General features: G+C 35.2%; 1 protein-coding gene across 7 annotated transcripts in view; it reads right to left on the bottom strand.

The window, feature by feature from the left end:
• The window catches only part of LOC111053237, a 285,465-nt gene that overhangs the window by 4,974 nt on the left and 256,132 nt on the right, over nucleotides 1–24,359 (bottom strand). For all 7 annotated transcript variants that reach the window (XM_039424319.1, XM_039424323.1, XM_039424321.1 and 4 more), the window contains 2 exons: nucleotides 4,731–4,916; nucleotides 335–439 (listed from right to left, as the gene is read on the bottom strand). In XM_039424319.1, coding sequence (XP_039280253.1) covers nucleotides 335–439; nucleotides 4,731–4,916 — 291 coding nt within the window. The remainder of the gene's footprint in view (nucleotides 1–334; nucleotides 440–4,730; nucleotides 4,917–24,359) is intronic.

The raw sequence follows: 24,359 nt of genomic DNA, 5'->3' as shown, positions 1-24,359 counted from the left end.
GATTGAAACAGCCCAAATTGCTCTACCAATCCACATAATATAATATGTAACACTGAAAGTACGATACTTTTCAGAATTTTTGCCTGGATTAAGCCAATGATTGATCAAATATGTAATATCATAGAATAAGAATAAAGATAGACATGCCCCAATGAGAAATCTATTACTACTCTATGTTTTCTCTATGGTACTATACAACCATATGAGGGAATCAATATTCAAATCTGATGTCCTTTAAAGTATTACATCTTAAAAGTTGGGTTGTTTTCGAACATTCTTCAAAAAAGAAAATGATTACATAATTGAAACTGTATTTCAAGTATACTCTACTCACAAGAATGAGAGCAGAAACAGGTAACATGAATGATATCAGCATTCCTCGCCTAGCTGACATCCAACAGTAGAACCTTGTCTCGTAGCCTCGTCCTCCAAGGCTCCCCTGTAATAAAAAATAAGTAACACTGTTACTGTCAAGGCAATGATTAATTCCACCGTTGAGTTCTGATTCGGATATCGATCATGATCCAGTACCATGGTTGCAAAGCCCAATATTATCATCATCATCTGAGCTTAAAATACTTCTAGAAAGTCGCCTCTGTAAAATAATTAATAGATAAATAATGAAATTAGAGCTTTGGTTTCTAGTCGATTGATATTCTAGTTGTAACAAGCAATGAGAATTTTGTGCTGGCAACTCCCTTTTGATCTGAAATTCCCGATTACGCAGGTGCTCCGCATATTATTCTACGATCTATAAAATGAGATGACCTCAATGCACATCAGACTGGAATAGCGCTAGTTAGGTACAAACCAACATCAGATATTCCCACATCGTGAATACTCACATATCGTCTGTCAGAATAGGCAGCTATAGCATTGAATGTCAACAGTGCTGAGTACTGTTCAGTTGACACAGTAAATAACGATTTCAACAGGACAATATCCGAATGATGGACAAACCCATTGCATTCATTATTTGTACTATTGCAAAGTTCAATATTTGTTATTCACCTATTGTTTGATTACTGAATGGCGATGAAAAACAATGGTGTTGATGATAATTATCTTTACATTCACATGTTTATCTGATATTTCTGATAACATGATCCAAAAGTAGAAGCAATTTTGCGCAGTGAAAAATGAAATAAGTATTAGCCTTATTAACCTCCAATTGATTAGAATTCAATTCTATTCAAATCGAAATCCTATCAGAAAATGAAAGTTATCTACGGAGTACTGTAATTTCATTCTAGCATGTATTCTCGCAACACTTAGCTCAAACAAGTCTATAAAAGTTCGTAGGTACAACTTTTCTAGGAGAAAATTGTAAGTGCACAGAGTTCGGTACAAGCTCTCACCGACATACGAATGTTTGGCAGATATATATAGCAACCAAACGTGTTTGGTTTCGAACGTATTTATTCTGCGCTCGTTGTGAATGATACTCAAGACCCCGGTCTCATTGGCGATCATGATAAATTCAGAGATCGCGTTTATCTGACCTATCTGGTGAAACCTCTGACCAGAATTCTAAATTGGTGATTTGCAGCCGAGGCCCATCACCAGCAACCAACATCGGCTTCCTTTTCGCCGTTCCGGCTGACCTTTTTTCCAAAATGGAAGGGTTGTCAGCTGTGAAGTTGGTGCAAAAATTGGACGAAGTTCAAGGAGAAGTTCTAGGAACGGTTGAGAAAATGAAGCAGTAGTGGAAGGGAGCAAAAAACGATGGTTTCCGGGAGTGGCGGAATGAGCTAAAAATGAGAAGATGACAATTCTTCAATTATGAAGGGATATATAGGAAGATAGATAGTGCAATACGGAAGCAGTTAAGAAGAAAAGGAGAAACAGATAAAAGAAAAAGATAAGGAAAAGAATAGGAAGAATAAAAAAGGAGAATAGAAAAAAATGAGTGAGGTAGAGGAGGAAAACGACGGATGAAATGATTGAAGGATGAAAAAAGATGGAAGAAATGGATGAATAGATTGTAGATGAGACGAAAGAGGAGGAGATCCAGGAACAGGAAGTGGAAGAGAAGAGGAAGGAAGGATAAGATAGAAAAAAACGAGTGGAAATACATAATTGAAACGAATTAGAAGAATTTAGAGGACGATGAGCGACGGCGTTGATAGAGGATTGAAAGAGGAAATAGATTAACTTTCATATAAGTAGATTAATGTGATGAAAGGAGAAAGAGGCTAATAATGTTTGAAAAGGAGAAACTGAATGGATAATAAAGGAAGTGGTAGTGATGAGGGAGGAATGTGTGATAGGATAGCAGTTCAGTGTTGACCTTTCGCTACAGGGAAAAATTGTGGAAGAAGGGTCATCCATACTAAGCGTGAAAAAACTTGTTAAAACAGATCTTGGTACTTTGGAATGTATATAGCGGCGCCACGTTGTCACAGTTCAAAAGGTAATTCGTTGTGTAGTGGGTGGCGGAGTGGGCTTGAATAAATTTTCCCTCTCAGTTCGCACGTAGAATTGCAAATACTCGCTCCCTCCCCTATCTATTTTTAGAACTTGCTAGTGAGAAGGAAGGACGTTTTCAGAATTACTGTGTCCGCTTTATATCGCACCCGCTATATAGAGCCTATTGAACTTTGGTCCAAACCCAAGCTTGTATTCAATGCATTTCAAAGAGATAAGTTGAGGCTAATGTATTCCTAATTTTTTTCGAGGATGGTTTGAAGCTGTTTAGTTTTCCTCATGCTTGAGCTGAGAGAACTTTTAACACTCGCTTTAGGTCTTGACAGCATTGTCTCACAATTTTCTCGACCTATTATCAAGGGTAAAACAATAATGAAAACTGAACCAGAGTGAATGAGAGGTTTAGAGTTCAAAGCTGCATTCTCATGCATATTTTCTCTTAAATTGATATAGAATGACTTTGAAAATATCATAGAACCAAAATTATAAGGTTATTGGAAATAGAAGAACGTTTATCATTCAATAAGAAGCCGATCCTATGGAACATAGGCCAAGGTGGTAGAAACAGAGGGTGTAGAGATGATAATATATGGAAGGGGGTGAATGTAGGAAAAGAGTTGAAAAAGATACATTAATGAATATGATCTCTGATCATATTTAGCTGATCAATTTCATGATATTCATTTCTTCCCGTCTCTATGTTAACATTCTTCTTGACATCAATTTCTCTTATTATATCAACGTAATAAACAATTGAAGAAATATAAGCTTTTAGAATATTTTTAATAGAGTAAAACGTAAATATTCTCAGTAGAGTAAATGGAATTTCAAATGATTCGGATGAGTTCTAATCTCAAATGATCATTTTATGATAAGTATGAAATATTTAGGTAATAAAATTGTGGCAGATCTAGGTCAAACACAAACTGTGGTTTTAAAGTTGAACTATATAGGTTGAATCAGTTCATATAGGGTCGACGGATCCTTCAAACTGTAATACTGGATTTTCAAGACTATTCAGAGACTCAAGCGAAGAGGAGAATGGCTCATGTATTTCAGGTTATGGTTATAGATAGGGCCTGGCGCTACCAAGTTATAGATTTGGCTTTGGGAATAGAGACCCTCTATCTCTTTTTACGAGTATCTTCATGGACTTGGAATAGATGGATGAGATGGGAAGGTGGACAGTTGAAAAGAAGGTCAAAAAAGGTGTGCTGGTTTATGTGTGGGGAGGAACTGAGAAGGAATCGCTACCGAAAGAGAATATTTATGAATAGGAGTTGCTTAGTATTCATGACCAAAACGGATGGGTGGAGAAAGTCGAGAGAAAGAAGATCTCCGGCGAGGAAGCTGGGTGGAGAATAATATTCGATAGCAGGAAAGGCTTCATGAACGAATGAATACTCTATCACTTGGCGGTTTTTCATCGGACGCATGTTTATTTTCATGGGTTTGCCGATTGTTTAGTTTATTCTATTGCAAGCAAGCAGCCTTTTTTCGCATTCGCTTCATTTTTATACTTCTCCATTGTGAAGAAAGGAATAACATTTAGATAGAGGATACTGATGAGCAATCCAAAGAAATAAATGAATCATATAAAAGTATTGATCTTCGAGATAAAAATGATGAAAAAATACAGCAAGCAGAGAAGATGAAAACCATTATTTTTGATAATTTGTTGATGGATATGAATATTTTTATCTCAGTTTAAGTTAGAATAAAATTATATCGAAGAAAATCGCAATAATTAACTACTGTGCTCTGTCCTGCTATTTATGTACGGTCTTCCATGGACTGTGCTGTACTGTGACTTAGAAAAGTTACTAGTTAACTAGAAAATAATTCAAATTCTAGGTCCCGTGAATGAATAAATTAATATAGTTTGAATGTTCAAGGAATTACGACAATAAAGAATGAATAAAAAAGAAATAGCAAGTGTAGTTGATCCTAGTGATACTGCTTGTACTGTACAAATCTATCAAATCTGTTGAAATGATATGTTGTATCCATTCATTAGTATTCAATTGTAATATTAGGTTAAAGATAATGTAACATAAGTAACATTTGTCATTGAATCAAACCTGATCTAATTTGATGTATAATATTCGATATCTGTCTATGAGAGCAAGAACGCTTTTTGCAGTTGAAGCACCTATTTCATTTATTGCATAGGGTGAAGTGCAAGTGGATAAGAAGACTTACGAATGTTCTGGATATTAGTTTTATGGGTCTTCTGGGTATATGAATCGTGTTATAGGTGTAAATAGGTTGAATTATGAGTCTTAATCGACTATGGCTCTGACCATAATGACGGGGATGGGCAGCAGCCAGGAGAAGAGGCAGTAGAGGAGGACGCGAGGCTTGTAGCAGGTGGAGCGCAGACTGAGGTAGATGTGCAGGGAGTTGGTGAACAGCCAGCAGCACACGGCCAGGTGCAAGTAGTGCAGCCCCACTGCCACCCTCTGGCAGATGTCTCTGTCACTCGTCGCCTAAAACACAAGTTCAAAGTACCTTCTCATAATCATAGTCAAGATGACAATCACTCAGATACTGCTCCGAAACTTACAAATATATGTTTTGAAATTATATACACTCATTTAATGACGAATATTCTTATGAGTCAGAAGACAAGACTATAAACAAACTTAGCCATGTTAAGTTATTTAAAATTAACCTGATAAAAAGATTGTAAACTGCACGTTTCTTCATTCAGAACTAATACAATCATAGTACAATATAAACATTGATATCACAACACAATATAAATAGATTTCCTGGATAAATATTTTTATATTATATATTTCAATTTTTTTTATAATGGATAACTCAATAATTTCCATATCATTTATCTTCCTTTATTTGTCCACTCCCTTCCATTTCAACCTGAATGTATCATTCTTCATCTCAATCGATTCAAGAATGATGATGATTTTTCAGGATGGGAAGAGTTGGGAGACTGGGAGGCAATAATCTTTCATATTATGGTATACATAATAATTCCCAATTTTAATAGATTTCGTACAAACTAGGGAATTCTCAATGGAATGATTGAGGAGACAACAATCTCCAACTAATTATCGATTTATTCAATCCTTGGAATGATGAGTAATCCTCAAACTCATTAATTTTCATTTCCAGATAGAAATTGGTATTTGTTGTTATTTTTCTTGAGAACTTCTTCGATTGATTATGAAGCTATCATATTGTAACTATTCCTGTATATCCAATAACATAATAAGAATCATGAAACGACTAGAAGGAAACTCAACTAGAAGTCGTGCTCTTCAACTCGAGAGTTGTAAATTGTACACACAGGAGTTGATCTTTAGAAATAAAAAGCGAATAAATAAAGAGGAATCTACTTATTAAAAGTGCGTTTCCTTCTGCTGTCAACTGTGGAGCGAGCTGGAAATGTGCGAATGAAAAGAGCTCCAGACAAGGACAACAATGCATTTGGTGAGATGAAGAGCAACTGAAATAGAGAGTGATGCTGCCAACAAAGTCTGTCCATTTCGTGCAGCTCAAAAAGGATGAGAACTAAACAAACGCAGAACCATGAAGCGGTTGAACGAGAAACAAAGAGACTCCTTATTCAACCTCGAGCGTGTGTACACTCTTCAGCGCAAAAGCGAAATATAAGAGCGAGAAGAAATCTTCCATTTTTCCAGTCTCCAATTGTTCTTTAGACTCATACAGCATACGAGAAAATTAAAACATCGCTTACAAAATGACTGATTATAACGGTATACCTAAATAAATTCTCCAGCTACGAGAGCATATGAAGTAATTGACTTGAGTGTAAAAATTTAAAACGTATGTTCCCATAATCTTATTCAATCCTTAAATAATATTTTCTCCAGCAGTTACGAATCGCAAATTTATCTCTATACTTGATGAATATTCCAGGTTCTTGGTTGGTTGAAAAGAGCTCAGTTAATAATTCTTGATTGAGTGTTGTACTATCCTATTCTCTCTCATTCGTTCAACATGTCCTTGGTTTCAAATTGCAGCTTTTATAACATTTTCAACAATGCTAGTTAGCTTGGTTGTATCTGAATGTTGTATTTTTGAACTCATATCTCCGAAATGCTCAACCTTTTTCGCGCTCTTCTGATACATCACTCTCATGCACTGGAACATGATCTCTTGAATCCTTCGTCTCTCAACTGTTAGGAATAGCGTAATATCATAGAGGAACAATAGAATAAGTAGATATCCCATGGTATAGGGAGTTTATGCAGTAACTCTTACTGTTATCTCAAGCCCATAGTAACGTAGTTCTTTCCCGTGATGCTGTGTGACGCTGCTAGTCTCTCATATTGTGCTGTTCATACACTCTAAATCCGCCAAAACATTAAAAATCGCCAGTAATCGACAATAATTGGCTTGAGATAACAGTAGAAGTTGCGACATAAACGCCCTATACCATGGGATATCTACTTACGCTATTGTTTCTCTATGGTAATATTTACTTGACAATCGTGTTTGACGTTTTAAAATCGTATTTGACTGATGGTTAAGTATTTTTCAAGCATTTTCATCTCTCTGCTCCAGGTTTGATCAATATGTCAATATTTATTCTGAAGTCTTCTATGTTTACTTGAAATTTAATGAATTAAAGACTATCAGTGTATTTTTTGTAACTTTTGTGGATAGAAGTTACTTACTATGACAACGAAATCTTTCGGCTGGATTTTTATCCTCTTTGTCGAAGAAAGTGACTTTCAAAACAAAATTTGAAAAAAATAGGCTGCTTGTCTTCAATATTTTATTGAATTTTAACCCAATCAATAATCACAGCTGTGTGGATTCCAAAATTTATGAATAATTCTATATATCTTGCCATTTTGCTGTCTCCTTCTATCTTCAATCACTTGAACAAAATGGAGTTTTATAACAGATGAAGCCATAGAATACTTTTGATAAATAATTCAAAGTTAAGCAGTAAATAAAACAAAAGTAGAAGAATGATAGTTGGGTTTAGAGGTGCAAGATCAAGTTATCCTCTCTTAATAGTCTTTTGTCCGACAATTTTCCTCACACAAACGCCTTTCTCTATAATTCAGCAGCTACTGCATTAGGTGTGCAAGGTATTCAAACTTTTAAAATTCTTGTCCTATATGAAGATCGAATCTGCAATTCATCTATGCATATGAGTATAACGAACTCAACTCATTTGTAGCTGAAGGCTCAGCAGAAAGCACTTCGTAGCATGAACTGATGTGATATCTTGGAAATGCTCGTTCCAGGCGGGTTCAAAAGGTCGGTAATTCAGGTGATATACATTACTCGGTATAAGCGAAATAGAGTATGGTGTGTTCTCAGATATATAGATATACTGAGTAGACACGGTAGTGCCAGATTCGAGCAGCTCTAGCTAGCATTTGAGAAGCAATTCATGTGACAAATTCACAGAGTCAACAAATCTTCCAGCCAGAGTACGTCAGCTAGACACTTTGTACAAATCTCTACGCTTCCCTAATGTCGCACTGTTCTCGGAATTCTGCTCAATTACACCACATCCATTGCAAAGAGATCGTTTCATTTATTCAAAGTGCAACTACAAATCTAATGTATGAGAGTTTTTGTCGTTTTATTAGAGAAAATTGCTTTTCATAAATACAATTAATTTCTGAATAACAGAGATTTATCTCACGATTAGAGTGTCGTACTTGAGTTGGGGCAATAAAGAGCTCGCTTCTGTTTCTGTAAAACGTTTGAAATTTATGCTTGCAATCTCACAAAACTTTTTCACTTATTGTCAGCTGAATAATTTGCAAGTCATCGTTCCAAAACGTTTTGGATGATCACTGTATTGATAATTCTCCCATTTAAATGAAAATAATTTCAGTCCTTCAAAACTCTAAATTGGTCAAAGAAAGTATAAAACCTCCTTTTATCAGATAGGGGCGAGGCAAAATGAATAATAGCTCTGTTCATACTTCAAAGTAAATATTTGATAATATACCCACTTTTTTAGTAAACAGCTTCAACAGAGCTATCATTGAGTAGGTTAGTTTTTCCTCAAAGAAAAAATAATGTATACTTGAAAGAATAAGAATTCATTTCGATCATCTATTGTACGGTTAGTGACATTATTCCTCGAGTAGGATAATCAGCGTATACTTCTCTGATTAATCATAGAATCCTCCACTTGAAAGTTCTAGATCCTTGATTTTTCAATATGAAATCATTTAGACGTCACTGAGGGGGTAGATTTTCCACAATATTACACTCTTACTTCATCATTCCCTGTACATCATAACTGCAAGCGATCTGATTTATGACGGAAAGTCAATTTGGGTGACCTGAAATTAAGAAGTAACCACATCTCTAAAAAATATACTAATAATAATAATAATAATAATAATAATAATAATAATAATAATAATAATAATAATAATAATAATAATAATAATAATAATAAATGCCTTAATTGATTTTTAAATACATTACAAACAAATTAACTTTTGAAATAATAATTATTATGTACGCTAATTACCCCATGGATTAAATCCGTCCGCGGGAAGATGTGAGTGACATGATAATATTCAATTTTATAATAAAGTTAACATTATATTTGAGTTCAAGAAAGTGCACTAATTTGAACAAGAAAAAAACAAATTTGAGAAACCAGATAATAGAAATTCAACACAGGTGAATTGTCTTTCCACAATTTTCCTTCAGAAATTGAACTTGAGTGATCTCGAAATTATTCTAAGAACATGGTCTCTTCACTACTCTTCTAAACGGATATTTTCGCGGAACTACCATGCGCTATACTATAGACTCCATAAATAGCCTACACTCGCTTTACCAAATAATGTCAATGTCCTGATTAAAAATAAAATATGATCGCTAGTAAGCAGCCCAATTTTCAATTAGCTGTAGTGATAATTTTCAATTAGGTACAATTTCCCATTGATAAGGTGTTGTTTCAGATAGTTAAACCCTTTCGTTTCCTCTCAAAAGTCTATGTTGTCAACTTCATTAGCGAATTCAGCTACATTGTAAGGTACTACCTTCAAACTACCTTCATTCTAATTCCGTACGGCATTATCCTACTAATTATTGACGTTCCGAAGGTTTCATCCACTTTAACTTACTGCGTTGTGGACGGAGAAGTTGTGTTATGTTCCCTCCAGTTATAGCTTCACCTCTTGCTGGGTTCTGCTCCTGATGGGCGATTCTCTTACTTTTATGCGACGCAGAGAACGGTGATAGCGAGGCCTCTTCCAAGTACTTGTTCAACGCGTCTTCTGTTGAATCATTCAAAGTAGCATAATTACCATTGATTAAAAGTCCGATTCCCTTGATTTTAACGTCATAGCCAGCCAGCATTCCGCAGTTGCTTTTGAGTTGAATATAACTTCTTCTTTTCTCTCGTTTCCTTGTCACAATCTGGATAGACAGATAGCTAACGAGTCTTTAATCTTGCCCATTATTTAGAATATTTTGTCTCTTCATGCTTGATAACAATGACAACATTATTGGGGTTTGGTACCGGGACCAGCAGTTCCTAATCGTTTGACAAAATCTATATATGTCTCTTTCAGTTTAACTTTCAATACACTATTACTTAAATCCAGTTTTTCTCCATGATCTGCTCACGACTCACACCCTCTTACTCTTCCATACCGTAAAATGTAAGATTTTTCTCTCTGCGCATGGAATCAATTACTGCCCGTTTCCGCGATACCAAGAGTTTCAACCTATCATTCTCCTCAGTCAGCTTATCAATTCTTTTATTTTGCTCTTCAAGTAACAATGAAATATTCAATTCACTAATCACTTTCTTGATAATTGTGAGCCTGCTATCATTGATCTCATTTTTTATTTTCTCCAGCATTGCAAACATAACTTTCTAGCTTAATACCATCCTAAATTTAGTTTAATACGATATAGCTAACTAGGATTTGTATATTTTAATTATTTGCAAATCGAGCACTCTGTAAACTCTCAACTCAAAATCAAAACTTATTGCAAAAAAAAGATAGGACTCGGAGACAAAGGAAGCTGAGGTAGCGCCAAGAGAGCATTCAAGGCTTTTTTGGAAGAAATGGGTAGCTCCTGAGATGACAGGCAAAGGTATCAGGTGTGAAGGAGGCAAGGATTAAGTAATGTTGTATTATGAAACGAAATAGCTTGAGAAATAAGAAGACAGTGCCCATCTATAAAACAGTACTGAACCAAAATTTCAACTCACGCCAAAAGTCTGTAGACCATTTTTGGAGCGAGATAGCGTTGCAATCACAATCAACAGCTGTTGGCTCTAATCAACCATTAGTAGAATTCGGCAGTTTAGGAGGAGGGTGAGGAAACGATGACTCTCTACTCCACCCACTCATCATTCTTAAAACGAAGATTAGATAAATTCTTTAACGAAAATGATGGCTTCTTCAATCCTTGTGATTCTGAACGAAGTGATCGTAATGAAAAACCCGCTATATCTCTGTTAATACTTGAGGAATCGCAAATATATTTCACACAATTGTTCACAGCCCTTATTAAAACCGGTATGCCGACTTTTAAATCTCTCACTAGACAACAAACCACTTAAATACCTGAAAATTTGACCAGCAAAAACATCAACGACTTTACGTACTTATCAGTCACCCCCACTCTCCTAAAAAAAGATACTAGGCACTGTTAATTCATCCCTGTAGACCGAATGAGAGCATGAGCGAAGTCCGCAGACAAAACAAGGATGAAATACAAGAGTTGTTAGTTTAGTGGGCAAGGGCTGTACCAAAACTCGGGTTTTAATAACATGCAGTTGTACAGTTGATAGTTTTCGTAATGAACGAAAACACCCCGCCAGGCATATTAAAATGCGCTCATCTTCTATCTTGGTCGTCCTCTCTCTATTTCTCTCTTCTCTCTCCTCTCTCACACTCTGTCTCCATTGCTCAACATTAATCCCATATTGCTTGTCATGCTTTTGCACTCTTTTTTCGAAAAATGAAAAATCATAATTTATGAAAATATTTGAGAGATGTGTTCTATAGTCTCTATGAATGTAATATAAATATAATTCATTTTTTCATTAAATTTGTTGGTAGTTATTATCTGGAAAGGAATTGTCGGAGATGATAATCAGTCAGTCATTCCTGAGTGATGAAAAATTGGAACAATAATGGAGTGTTTGATTTTCTCAACTAAACTGCATGCAGAGAATACATTCAATGATTGAATAATGTAGGTACGACAAAAATTTACATTGAACTACTTTTAGATGAAAAAGGACGGTTTAAGAGCTCTTGAAACATTAACAATATCATGTTATCGTTGATTGAAAAAATAAAAATAAAATATGCCACTTTTGATAAACAATTTTTTCCGAATATCACGGAATAACAAGCTTCAAATGAAATTATTATTCAACCAAAATCAGATTACTCAACCAAAGACGTTTTTGATAGTAATACGATAATAATGATGATAATTATGTTCAATGTTTCTTGACGATGACGTTGTTCAATGACAGAAAATTCAATCCATTAAAGCTTGATTAGTTGGAATATTGGTGATAAATATGATATTCAACCTTACGCTTGAAAAACATCATTATTCAAATTCATTTCTCGCTGTGGAAGCATGATTTTCCTGAAAGCACGATCTTGCTGTGGAAGCATGATTTTCCTGAAAGCACGATCTTGCTGTGGAAGCAAAGAGTTTTCCCGGAAAAATTTCATGGAAATCATTCTAAAATAAATTTGAATTTTAAACTTTGATAGGATGGGAAAATCAATCAACTGTACGAAACAGAGTTATTATTAGTGAGACTTGCAAATGTTGAAGCAGCTTGCATTTCATCAATAATTCTTCTGGAGGGGGTACAAAGCAAGAGATACCACGAGGTAGAGGAGGAGCAAACATGTTGTTTGAAGCTGTGTACCAGCTAATGTGATCATTTGATGCACGGTACAAAATAAATTATGAATGGCAGCAACGTTGCTCACATCTAACAGGCAGCTTTGGCGTCTCAAAATTCATGGAGGCTCTGACTTATTTCCGAAGTAATTTCACGCTCTGACGAAGGCTCGTGCAAGGACTTTATTCGCGTGTGCATTATGCGCCTTATAAAGCCCATTCGCAGCCAAACCCACACCAGTGGACCCACACCATCAATTTCCAGCACTCGCCTTCACTAATTCACACTCCAATTCCCGTCTAATTCTTACTCAAGAGCTTCTCTCTTCTCCACATCAGCTCTTCTTCTGCCCTCGCCACTTTTTCACTCACTATACGTGTTGATACAGCTCTGAACAAAGGACATTTTCGTGTTGAGACAGAAATCTTAACAGCTGAAGATAACTTATCTTAGAACTTCTCAAAGTAAACCTGATGATAGGTAATATAATAAACAAGTGAATAATAGAGAACATGAAAAGTCAGCCGAGCAAGAATTAGATGATCAAACAAAAATTGAACAAGAATAACTCTATTATGTTACAAGAGTGAGGAATCGATAAATTATAAATCAAGTGGAAAGTTATCAAACACTAATTCTTGGAACCATTTGGAATCAAGTTCCACTGAACATTGAAAGTATTTATAAATTATTTCTATTTCACACTATCTCGTGCAGAGTCGGAGAACAGGTACCGATATTTGTACCTGTAGTTATTTATCCTCTTGGTCATTCTAGTGAATGAAGTCTTATAATTCACATAATATATTCTGTAATATATCTAGAGAAACTGCAGTAAACTTATAAATTTATATGTATAATGAACTATGTCGGTATATTTATTGCATGACTTTTTAAGATACTTGCTTGAAACGCTTTGGTTGAAAATTACAAAGATAAGTGACAAATAAACTTCTAGTAGGTTCTCAGCAAGGAGGAGACGTCTCTCACCGAGGATATGGTACTCTGAACAGATTGAAGAGAAGTTGGAAAAATGGTTATTCAATTAAAGAGTGGAATGCAATTGTGGGAAGCGATATGTAAGCGGATTATTTTATCAGCTACTATTACTAATATCATTAGCACAGCCTCTTCGCTTCAAATTGGAAAAAGCAAGATGAAATAATAGAAATACTATAAAAGACAACCCTTCAATGGTTGAAAATTGAGGAGAGACGGGTGAGGACAGAAATATGCAAGGTAAATGTGAGAATACTCTGAAGGGAAGTTTGCTGAGCTCTTCAACGAGTTCAAGCGGGGCTGATTGAATTTCCCATCGATAAACTCCTTAACTGGCCTGAACTCTCAATCGAGAGCTGGGAATCTTCGAGATTCCTTGACTGCAGAAACAGTTCCTTTGACGCATTACCGTTGTGTTTAGCGGCGTTTCTATTATCGAGATGAAAATTTGTCTGGAGGCAAACAAACTAGTCTGCTCAAAAGGTACAAATTGGGAGCCTCCAGAACCCCTTGATACAGTGAAGTGGAACGTGATGGGATAATTGAATAATTTGACTTGAAAGAGAATGATCGTTCGCACAACCTCCCTCTGAAAGGACCAGATCGACGGAGACGATGAAGTTTGAAAATCCAACATCAAATATTTGTAAACTTGGCTCAAATTTGTAAAAATCATTCTCCCATCAGTTATGAAAACAAACTTATCATTTCCATTCAATTTAAACTTTTTTTTAGGTAGGAATACTCGAGATTGATCATTACATATTCGAATATTTTTTTTATGACAGTGCTAAAATGTGTTCACTTCATGTACAATTTAACTTTCATTAATTACTCTGCAGCAATGTATCATTCAGATTTGCATTCCCTTCAAATAATAGAGAAAATTAAAATTAAGTCATTGTGCCATATTTCTGAATCACAAGAACATAATTTGATAATTAATGTAGAATAGATTATAATATGAGAATTTGAAATGGATCATGGATTTTCTGAGTAAATGTCCATGTTTTGAAATCAATTGGGATGGAATACCATTGCAATTATAATAATGAACGATAATAATGAATTACCCGCACAATGTTCCATATTAACAATATGGAATTCCGAAAAAGCTCAACCTGATTATGTAACTTCGTGATGTGATTGAGAACAATGAACAAAAAAAAAAATGAAATGATAAGAATGATCGCAAAATTTATAATCTATCAACGGAAAAAAGATGAGAACAAATTTTTAATGAGCAATATTCTATTATTTATTTATTTATTTACAATACAATTATCAATCAAGTTATCCAAAAAGTTGGAAATAGAGCCTTGAACTTAACAAGAATCTTCTGATAGACAAGAATTCACCTGATTTTTCTTTGATTGTAGGAATCTCGCAACAGTTCCTGCACATATAGCATTTTTTCTATATGGGTGAGAAACGCATGATAATTTTATCAATACACTGCATGCAGTAATATTAAGCCCACTTTGGGTTGGTGGAGCTTTGAGTCGAACATCGTACTCAAGAAAGTGTTGAAAATCAGAATTCACCCACACCATCCCTGCTTGTCATAGGAGGCGACTAAAAGAAGTTGCCTCTTCAAACCCACGGGATCTGCCCCATCAGTGCAGTTTCGGAGGGGCATAAAGAAAAACCCAAGAGACCAGAGATAGGTGAAACTCCAGGCACAAAATGTGGGTCAAGAAGCTGAGTCGAGGGTGGCCGGGCACCGGGCGCCCTATAGGCATTTTGGCGTCCCCTCTCTCAGCAGAAGGACCTACAAAAAGGCTAGAAGTGGAACTCACGTAGGTCACGAGTTTGTGGGTGGAGAGGCCAAAACTCACTACTGCTCAAAGAAGGGCGACCATTCAGGCAAAACTTCTTGGGAGAGGTGAGGCTTTTGACCCTGCAGAATTTCGGAGAGGCAAAAAGAAAAACTCAAGAGACCAGAGATGGGTGAAAACCCAGGCACAAATGTGGGTCAAGAGGCTGAGTCAAGGGTGGCCGGGCGCCCAAGAGGAAACTTGGCCATCCCTTCCCCAGCGGAAGGACCTTCAAAGAAGGCCAGGAGTGGAACTCACGTAGGTCACGAAGACTAATCGATCTGAAGAGACTGCCAAGCATATCACACTGGATTGCGACAAGCAACCAGGTGATGAATGGTATGTTAGTATAGGAAAAACTCCTGGTTCTTGTAAAAAAACACAGGTATTGGTTTGCCTAACTAACATACTACTTGGGAACACAATAAGCTTCGGTTGACGTGTGGGGTTCTTTGAACCTTTGGATCCTTGAATCCGTCTCTTCGAAAGCAATAAACAATATTTATTATCAAAAACATTCATGAAATAAATAAATTATTTTTTTTTAGATTCTTAGTTCATGTACTCTGTGAATAATGATAGTCAATGCTGAATGCTAACTGCTCAAATAAACCTGGAACAGACTTATATTGAAACTAGCAGGTAACCCGTGCTTCGCAAGGGTCTATTTTAAAACTTGATGTAATGAAATCTAGAAGAATTGAAAATAGGCCTATAAGAATCCTCGGTTGATTAAGAATTTATAAGCAGCATTTCAAGTAAATCATTCCAGTAGTTCAGACGTGATGATGCGTCAAACATAATTTTCCTATCCTCTACACGTGTATTAGTGTTTAAGCCAGTTCTTTCCTTTATTGTAGTATAGAAGATGATAGATAAATGATATATCCATATATCCATCTATATATCATCTTCTATACTATAATAAAGGAAATGAATAAATTTTGAAAGGTTTGAGATATTGATGTGCGGTTTTCACCGTACCTTTTCTCTGGAAATCCTGTATCGGAATCATGGTTTCATATGACCACCTTTCAATTAAAGAAAGGAGTTGGATTCAAAATGGCGGTTCCAAAGTGGCGGAAAAATTTGGGTACGACGGAAAACCTGTTTTTAACATTCGAAAAGGATCCCCAATCATACCTATCTTCTAATTTCCCTTTTAAGAGAAATGTTCTGCTGCTTCCTTACAACAACTGAAACCATGACAAATAATTGAAAACTTGATGTAATCAAATATTGGAGAATTTAATATAGGTTAATATATAAGCAAGAATCTATATGCACAATTTCAAGTTAATCAGTCCAGTAGTTCAGACGTGATGATGCGTCAAACATAATTTTTCTATACTTTACACCTGTATATGTGTATAATCCAGTTCTTTCCTTTATTATAGTATAGAAGATAATAGATGGATGGATGATCATTGTCATTGTACTAAAAGATAGAATAAGTTGAATAGTTTCTCTTTCAGAGGGAGTTTTGACAACCCACAAAACTCATTTTCAATTTGAAGATATTCGAAAAGGTGCATTATGACCTTATTTTTTTTGCTCAGCTTGCCAAAATAACTCTCATTCCAATATTAAAATTTCGACTGACTGTACGAGAGTCAGTCATTCTTTCTCGGCTCGTATAATTTTGAAATTTTGATTGAATAAAGATGGAAGAGAATAATTTCGTTATGTAAATATCAACAACTTTATTTAAAGACATATTAACTGCATGCGTTTTCATATTGCCGATATATATGATTTCATATTGATGAAACTGTAGACGTTTATTTAGCACTTTGTCTAAAAAAGCTGTTCTAGCTACTCTCTCTTATTATATAGAAGACAGAAGAACAGACAGATAATGAAAATATCTTGAAAGCTCTACTTCACCTGGGTAACATCTGGTAATCCAAGTTGCATAGCAATTGAGGGGTGACATGACAAAACTAGTAGTTCTGTGAACAGTGGACCTCGCGCTCAGTAAGTTACATTGACTTGTTATGTTTTCTCAAAAATTATTAAATAATTTTACAATTTAAAATGTCAAACATGTAGAAAAAATCCTAAATAAACATAGAGCTTTCTGTCCTATCGTACCGTGACGTGTCGTCCCGGAATGTGAGTGTGAGCACTGTTATCAGGTGTGGCTGCCGTCGATACGTCAATCCAATCAACCCATCAGAGAACATTCTGTGTTGTCGTGTTGGCGAAAAATCGGTGTGTTGAAATGAACAAAATAAACTACCATAATGCTGATTACCTACAAACGGCTTCATTTCTCACTTTTCATGATTTTAGAAATCAATTTCTTTTCAATAATATTTGTTGCAATTTAAAAATTATCAGATTAAAAAAGAAAAATGTTCTCTATCAATAACTCCAAACTCCAAACTAGAATCATTGCCTCAGCTTATGGAAAGACAAAGTTAGTAGACACTAACGTTGATGGAAAGATACATTTTCAAGATGTTCGATGTTTTTGAACGGGTAGTATCATAGTCCACTAGACAGCTGATTTATGATGAATAATTCTAAAGTCTGATTTTTACGGTAATAATTGCGTTCAAAGGAGACTCCTTTTCTTCTTGTATTATCCTTAAAATGCAAAATTTCAAAAAACCGTATGTATACATCGACGCGAAATTCAAAAAGGAACATACCTGTCTAATTTCATGAAAATCTATTGCTGCGTTTCGCTGTAAATGCGGAACATAAATACAAAAATATAAACATAAAGAGAAATGTAAAACCGTCGACTTGAATCTTAGACCTCACCTCGCTCTGTCAATTATACCAATGTAATCAGAAAAAAAACAATAGAATTTTCAATGAGAATTCTTCTAGTCACAGGTGTGAGTAAGCCTTCGGAAATCTCATTCCCGTGGCTATTTCTCACGGAATCTGGAGACTTGTAAAGCGATCAGGTCGTTAAATTAGATTGGTTTCAAAAGAATTCATTACAAGATGCTAGATATTTTTGTTTTTAATATCTTAGGATATCTTAAATGGAGTTCAGGTCCCAATGGCTGAAGAGAATTCCGCAATACGCTGTGAATATCGAAAGACAGAGGTACTAATTTATTATCTTCTATTGAGATTCTATTACAGAGATAATACAATAATATTGAACAATCTGGAAGTAGCTGGATGCAGGAATTTATAGCCATGGGAAAGTATAATCCGGTGATACTCTTTCTATCTTGAAGGAAACGTTCAGTTATATTGGGGAGAGAACATCTTTTCATAATAATATTGAGAGAAGGTATCATTCTCATGGAAGCAAAGTATAAAAAATATGAAAAGACTCCATTTGTAATAGAAAACATCATAGTTTGTGCTTCAAATGCAGTATGAATAGTATAATTACAATAGTTGGTTCTTTTTTTACAAAAATATATTTTTGGGAATAATTTGAAGGGAGATTGATTTTTTAGTGAGGGAGAGAAATAATCATAACATTTTTCTGTTTTGAGTGAGACACACTGAGTCTGGAGTATTGATCGGACAATGTTAGGAAGCCATAATACTTCGGTGAAAATTCGAACTAGCGAACAGATGTCACTTATGAAAGTTTGATCGCAAAATGTCACCAACCGACTTGGAAAGAATCCAAAATAGAAGGAACGGAAGCAGAGCAAAAGTTCCCGATACTTTTCCTTCCACTGCCTACAATTCTGTTTCTACCAGGGTTCGACATGAGTCTTTATCACCATTCTCGATGGAATTGATTGATTAAGAGGAAATAAAAAATGTTGGAGATGGATAACGGATTAGATTTGTCATGAAGAATTATAGAAAATGGATAAGAAGGAAACTCCAAGTGACAACGATAAGGAGAAATAATGAATGAATGATCTTGTAAAATATTGACATGTTCAAAAAAATGGAAATAACGGGAAATCATGATGGGATTCAACTTAGCAGTAGGCTGATCAAATTGGATGTGAAGAAGAAAACATGGAATAAAAATCTGGTGTGGCGCACTCACACAACTTTCCTTGCCGTTATGAAAATTGATCACCTGGCGCTAGTGGTCCCGCGCATACTTGTTTACTATTCAAAGATCTGAGCCAGCTGGTGACAGGACAATAACGCTGGATACACGCGAGATCAGCTATCTCTTCATAGTGAATGATTTAAAAGAATCAACAGTTGCCAACAGTTTGCAATTGAATAATCACATTTTCTCAAATTTCAAGCTTATTTTCAATTTTAGGTGAAAATGTTACTGAATATTAATTTAAGAGATTTTTATGCTCAATCTTTTCCACTCAGAATTTTTCGTTTAAATAATATCTGAAACCTGATCATTGGAAATCTAATATCAAACTTTGCATAGATGGGGCGGAGCTCCTGAAATTTTTAAAAATATTGGACTTGTGGCAGTTGATATAGCTATTTTAGGTATGAATTTGATCAATATCGTTGGAGCCATTTTCGAGAAAATCGCGAAAAACCCTGTTTTTGACAACATTTTCGGCATTTCAGCCGCCATCTTGAATTGAATTTGATAGAAATTATTCCTGTCGGATTCGAGTTCGGCTCGAGCCGTGGAGATGACCGGTTGTTTTGGTAGCTGCCTGCCTGCCTCAGATAAGATAATACTGTTTTTGCTCTATCGTGTTGAAAATGAATGTACTAACGTTGTAGCTTAATAACCTAAAAACTTACTTCATAACGTTTAGGCTGGTAAATTAGATTTAATTCATTTCTTATTTAATAATAACTTCTTTCTAATCATCACTTAAATTCTAACACTAATTCAGTTTCTTAATCACTTAAAATCAAACTTTCTTAATCAAACTTGTGAAACCTACTTCTCAAACTAGACTTTTTGAAAAATGTATTCCAACTTGAAAAATTAAATTCCAATATTGGATCACGTGTATTTTTTTTCTTTGATTCTAATTATCCCTGTCTTACAGTACACTAAAGAAAATAGAGATAAAAGATTGCAGTAATTAATGATCTATATCCTATCTGAAAATTAGTTGTTCTCTATTGTAATATATTTCTTAATATTAGTTTTTCTATTCACTTTTCTGGAAGGGAAACTGAGCTTTGTTGTCGAGTTAATTTTGATACAGGCCGAAATGGTTTTGTAAAATTCGGCAGGCTGCTCTGTAATTTTTGTAAGCATTGCAACCTGTAGTAGTCGCTCTTGGCCCGGTGTGGGACGGGATTCGACAACAGACTATTTCGTTTTATTTTTTCTGCCTGTTATAAACTTTCATTCATATTTGTTGACGGTATTCAGTTGTGAACATAATCGAGCATTGTTTTATTGTGTTCATTTCCCTACCTAGAAACTTCATCTTCTTCTTATCGGATAGATTAGCTTCTAAATTTTTAATTTCAATACCACATCACATTATTATCTAGAGGTTTTGATTTCAAAGGACTTTCATGAATATAAGCTAAGCCCTTACGGTATTTGGTCTAATTAATTCTTTTTACCTCTATAACTGTTCTTAAACTACCGAGTTATAAATACGAATTTATATTCGTTGCCAATATTTTCATAACGGCAAGGAAAGTTGTGTGAGTGCGCCACACCAGATTTTTATGGTTGAAATAAATTCTATTCGAACAATATTTTGAGACGCAGTATTGATAATGGAGTTCTTTCACTCTATAGCAACTATTTGTAAGAGTTATGCTGCTTTATAAAATATAGTACCTACCAAAATCAAACAAGATTTTTATATCAATGATAAAATTTCTGAAACTTTCATGGTTTTTCCTATTTTGATATGTATTTGATTACTGCCACATATAGATTTGCAACCTGTTTCAAATCCACTGTTTTGCTATTCGCTTTAGCATGTAACCTGTTCTGTTTTTCTCAAGTTTATTCCATTTTTAAACAATACTTGGCTCTCCTCTCAATAATCAATCTTCGATTCTGAATATTATCAACCATATCATAATTTTATTTTCCAATAAATATTATGTGCAATGGTGTTAGGTTGACATAAAAAAACAATATTTTTACTTTCCTTGCCCTATTGCCATAGGTAAGGAAAGTAATGCTTTCCGAAAAAAATTAAGGTACCCCAATTTCTAAATTTCTATACGTTTCAAGGTCCCCTGAGTCCAAAAAAGTGGTTTTTACTTTCCTTGTCCTATTACCATAGGTAAGGAAAGTATTGCTTTCCGAAAAAAATTAAGGTACCCCAATTCCTAAATTCCTATACGTTTCAAGGTCCCCTGAGTCCAAAAAAGTGGTTTTTACTTTCCTTGCCCTTTTACCATAGGTAAGGAAAGTATTGCTTTCCGAAAAAAATTAAGGTACCCCAATTTCTAAATTTATATACGTTTCAAGGTTCCCTGAGTCCAAAAATGTGGTTTTTGGGTATTGGTCTGTATGTGTGTGTGTGTGTGTGTGTGTGTGTGTGTGTGTGTGTGTGTGTGTGTGTGTGTGTGTGTGTGTGTGTGTGTGTGTGTGTTTGAGTGTATGAGTGTATGTGCGTCTGTGTACACGATATCTCATCTCCCAATAAACGGAATGACTTGAAATTTGGAACTTAAGGTCCTATCACTATAAGGATCCGACACGAACAATTCCGATCAAATGCAATTCAAGATGGCGGCTAAAATGACGAAAATGTTGTCAAAAACAGGGTTTTTCGTGATTTTCTCGGAAACGGCTCCAACGATTTTGATCAAATTCATACCTAAAATAGTCGTCGATAAGCTCTATCAACTGCCACAAGACCCATATCTGTAAAAATTTCAGGAGCTCCGCCCCAGCAATGCAGATAGATTCCCAATTATCAGGCTTCAGATACTATATTTTTGTTGTGTGAAGCCATAAATTCTGAGTGGTGCTCAAGTGGCATACAACATGTCATTTTTAGAATGGAGTTACATGAATGCTCTAAAACACTCCTCAATGGTATAAGGACAAGCCTCTACCAATGTCCTAATTATCTTTGAAACAAATAACTTATAGCTGCTTCACAGCCTTATATCCTCAGGAATGCAATTAAAACACTAAAACACTTGAGTCCTGAATAATACGGTCCCTTTTCGAGAAGAGTCAGTCTATGGATAGGGAACTGGAATAATCCTGTATTTTTACCTCGTGTTCCATAAGTATGACAAATTCGGTTAGCATTAAAAATATTATATGTATTTTATAAACACACCGAAACAACTTCAAGGAATTATATCGCTGGAACTGTGAGTAGTCGGAGTGCCTTGAATATGGTCTCACAGGAGAAAGATGATCACCTGACGCTAGTATTCACGCGCATCTCAAGTCTACTTATAAACAAAGATCTGAGCCAGCTTATCGACGACTATTTTAGGTATGAATTTGATCAAAATCGTTGGAGCCGTTTCCGAGAAAATCACGAAAAACCCTGTTTTTGACAACATTTTCGCCATTTTAGCCGCCATCTTGAATTGCATTTGATCGAAATTGTTAGTGTCGGATCCTTATAGTGATAGGACCTTAAGTTCCAAATTTCAAGTCATTCCGTTTATTGGGAGATGAGATATCGTGTACACAGACACTCATACACTCATACACACACACACACACACACACACACACACACACACACACACACACACACACACACACACACACACATACAGACCAATACCCAAAAACCACTTTTTTGGACTCAGGGAACCTTGAAACGGATAGAAATTTAGAAATTGGGGTACCTTAATTTTTTTCGGAAAGCAATACTTTCCTTACCTATGGTAATAGGGCAAGGAAAGTAAAAATGAATTCGAATTCTGAGGTGAAAAAACATCCAGCTGTTCTGAAGCAGTGTTATCAAAAACAATTGGTGGCTTTCAGAATATTCTCGACTCGAAGCCTTGAAGTGAACTACATAAGTTAGATAACAAATTGATTAGACATGTTTGAAAGGAAAGAGTTTTGCAATTTTTTTCTTGTAACTAGTAGTAAAAGTAGAGAAGTATAATAGAAAAAGAGCATGGATCTAGAAGGTAACAAATATAAGATGAGGGAGAAAGCAGTGGAAATAATAGAGAAAGAACGATAATAATGAGCCGAGATTGGCAACCAACCGTGTACAAGTTGAGAAACACAGAGATGACTTATTCCTCTATAAATCTCTCAGGAAAAACAGACAAAGGATTGTTGTCTTATTTCTTATAATTACGATGTTCCTCTCCAAACAAGAGTTTGCTGTTTGTTCCCCCTAGGAATTACATCTTACCAAATTGCACCATCGACAACTATAATAATTGTGCTCCAACAACAGAGAATGCTGGGTTGAATGAAGATTTCTAAAATACTATAAGAAATCAGAGTGATGTAAACAATTTTTTATAACATTTTATCATATTTTCTGATTCTCGAGACCAAGATACGTCGAATAACCGCTAAACCAGACATCTGTAATATAGGAGTAAAGCCAGCTTTAACCTCACTGTAACTTCAGATAGCAGACATGTCCAGGACATGTCTGCCGTTTACAGTTAACTATGTATGAAGTGGCTGATCAGATGGCTCTTGCTTGAGCCAGCTTGATAAACAGTTGATAAAACCTTGTCCAGTTTATAACAACCAATATCTGACATTTGAATTTATTAAATTTCTAACCTGAATCTCATTTTATATGCAGATTTCGATTAGTAAGTTACAGTAACTCACCATTTAAATTCATTTTATTAATTAAAATAAATTATTTGGAGGTTGAAGTTGTTGGAAACAAACGCGTGAAAGAAAGGTGTTTTAAATACAGCAAGTTAGAAAAGGAACACCATAAAAACTGCGAAGGTTAAAGTTGATGAGCATGTTCACTTGGTTGGGCGAACTATCAAAGCAAAGACACTCCCTAAAAAGGAAGCTTACAATAAGAAGAGGCCAATAAATGTAAAAAAGAAGACTTGAAAAAGACGAGATTGTAAATCCCTGATACCCTGATGATAAGAAGAGTTTCTGGGATGAAATCTTTCTGTGGCCGACAGAGACTAATGTTGCCGATGAAGTACTGGATTTGTTTTGGACTGTTCCATGAATATTTCCATTTCATTGTGTTAAAACCCATATTTTCGAATGATTTTAACTCTGTAATTGACTCAGAAAAATTATTAGCAACTTTTTCTTGCATTTTAAACTTTTTTTTACATTATTACCGAAAAAACAGACATGACCACAAAACAAAAACTAAAGTACTGAATAAATTGAAATGTGAAAAAGGGTACCTTTCACAAAATTACTTATCTATCAATCAATTATGTGTAATATTTCTAAAGAA

Source organism: Nilaparvata lugens, chromosome 3 (assembly GCF_014356525.2).
Source record: "Nilaparvata lugens isolate BPH chromosome 3, ASM1435652v1, whole genome shotgun sequence".
In the NCBI taxonomy this organism is placed as follows: Eukaryota; Metazoa; Arthropoda; class Insecta; order Hemiptera; family Delphacidae; genus Nilaparvata; species Nilaparvata lugens.
This window is presented reverse-complemented; position numbering and strand designations above follow the sequence as displayed.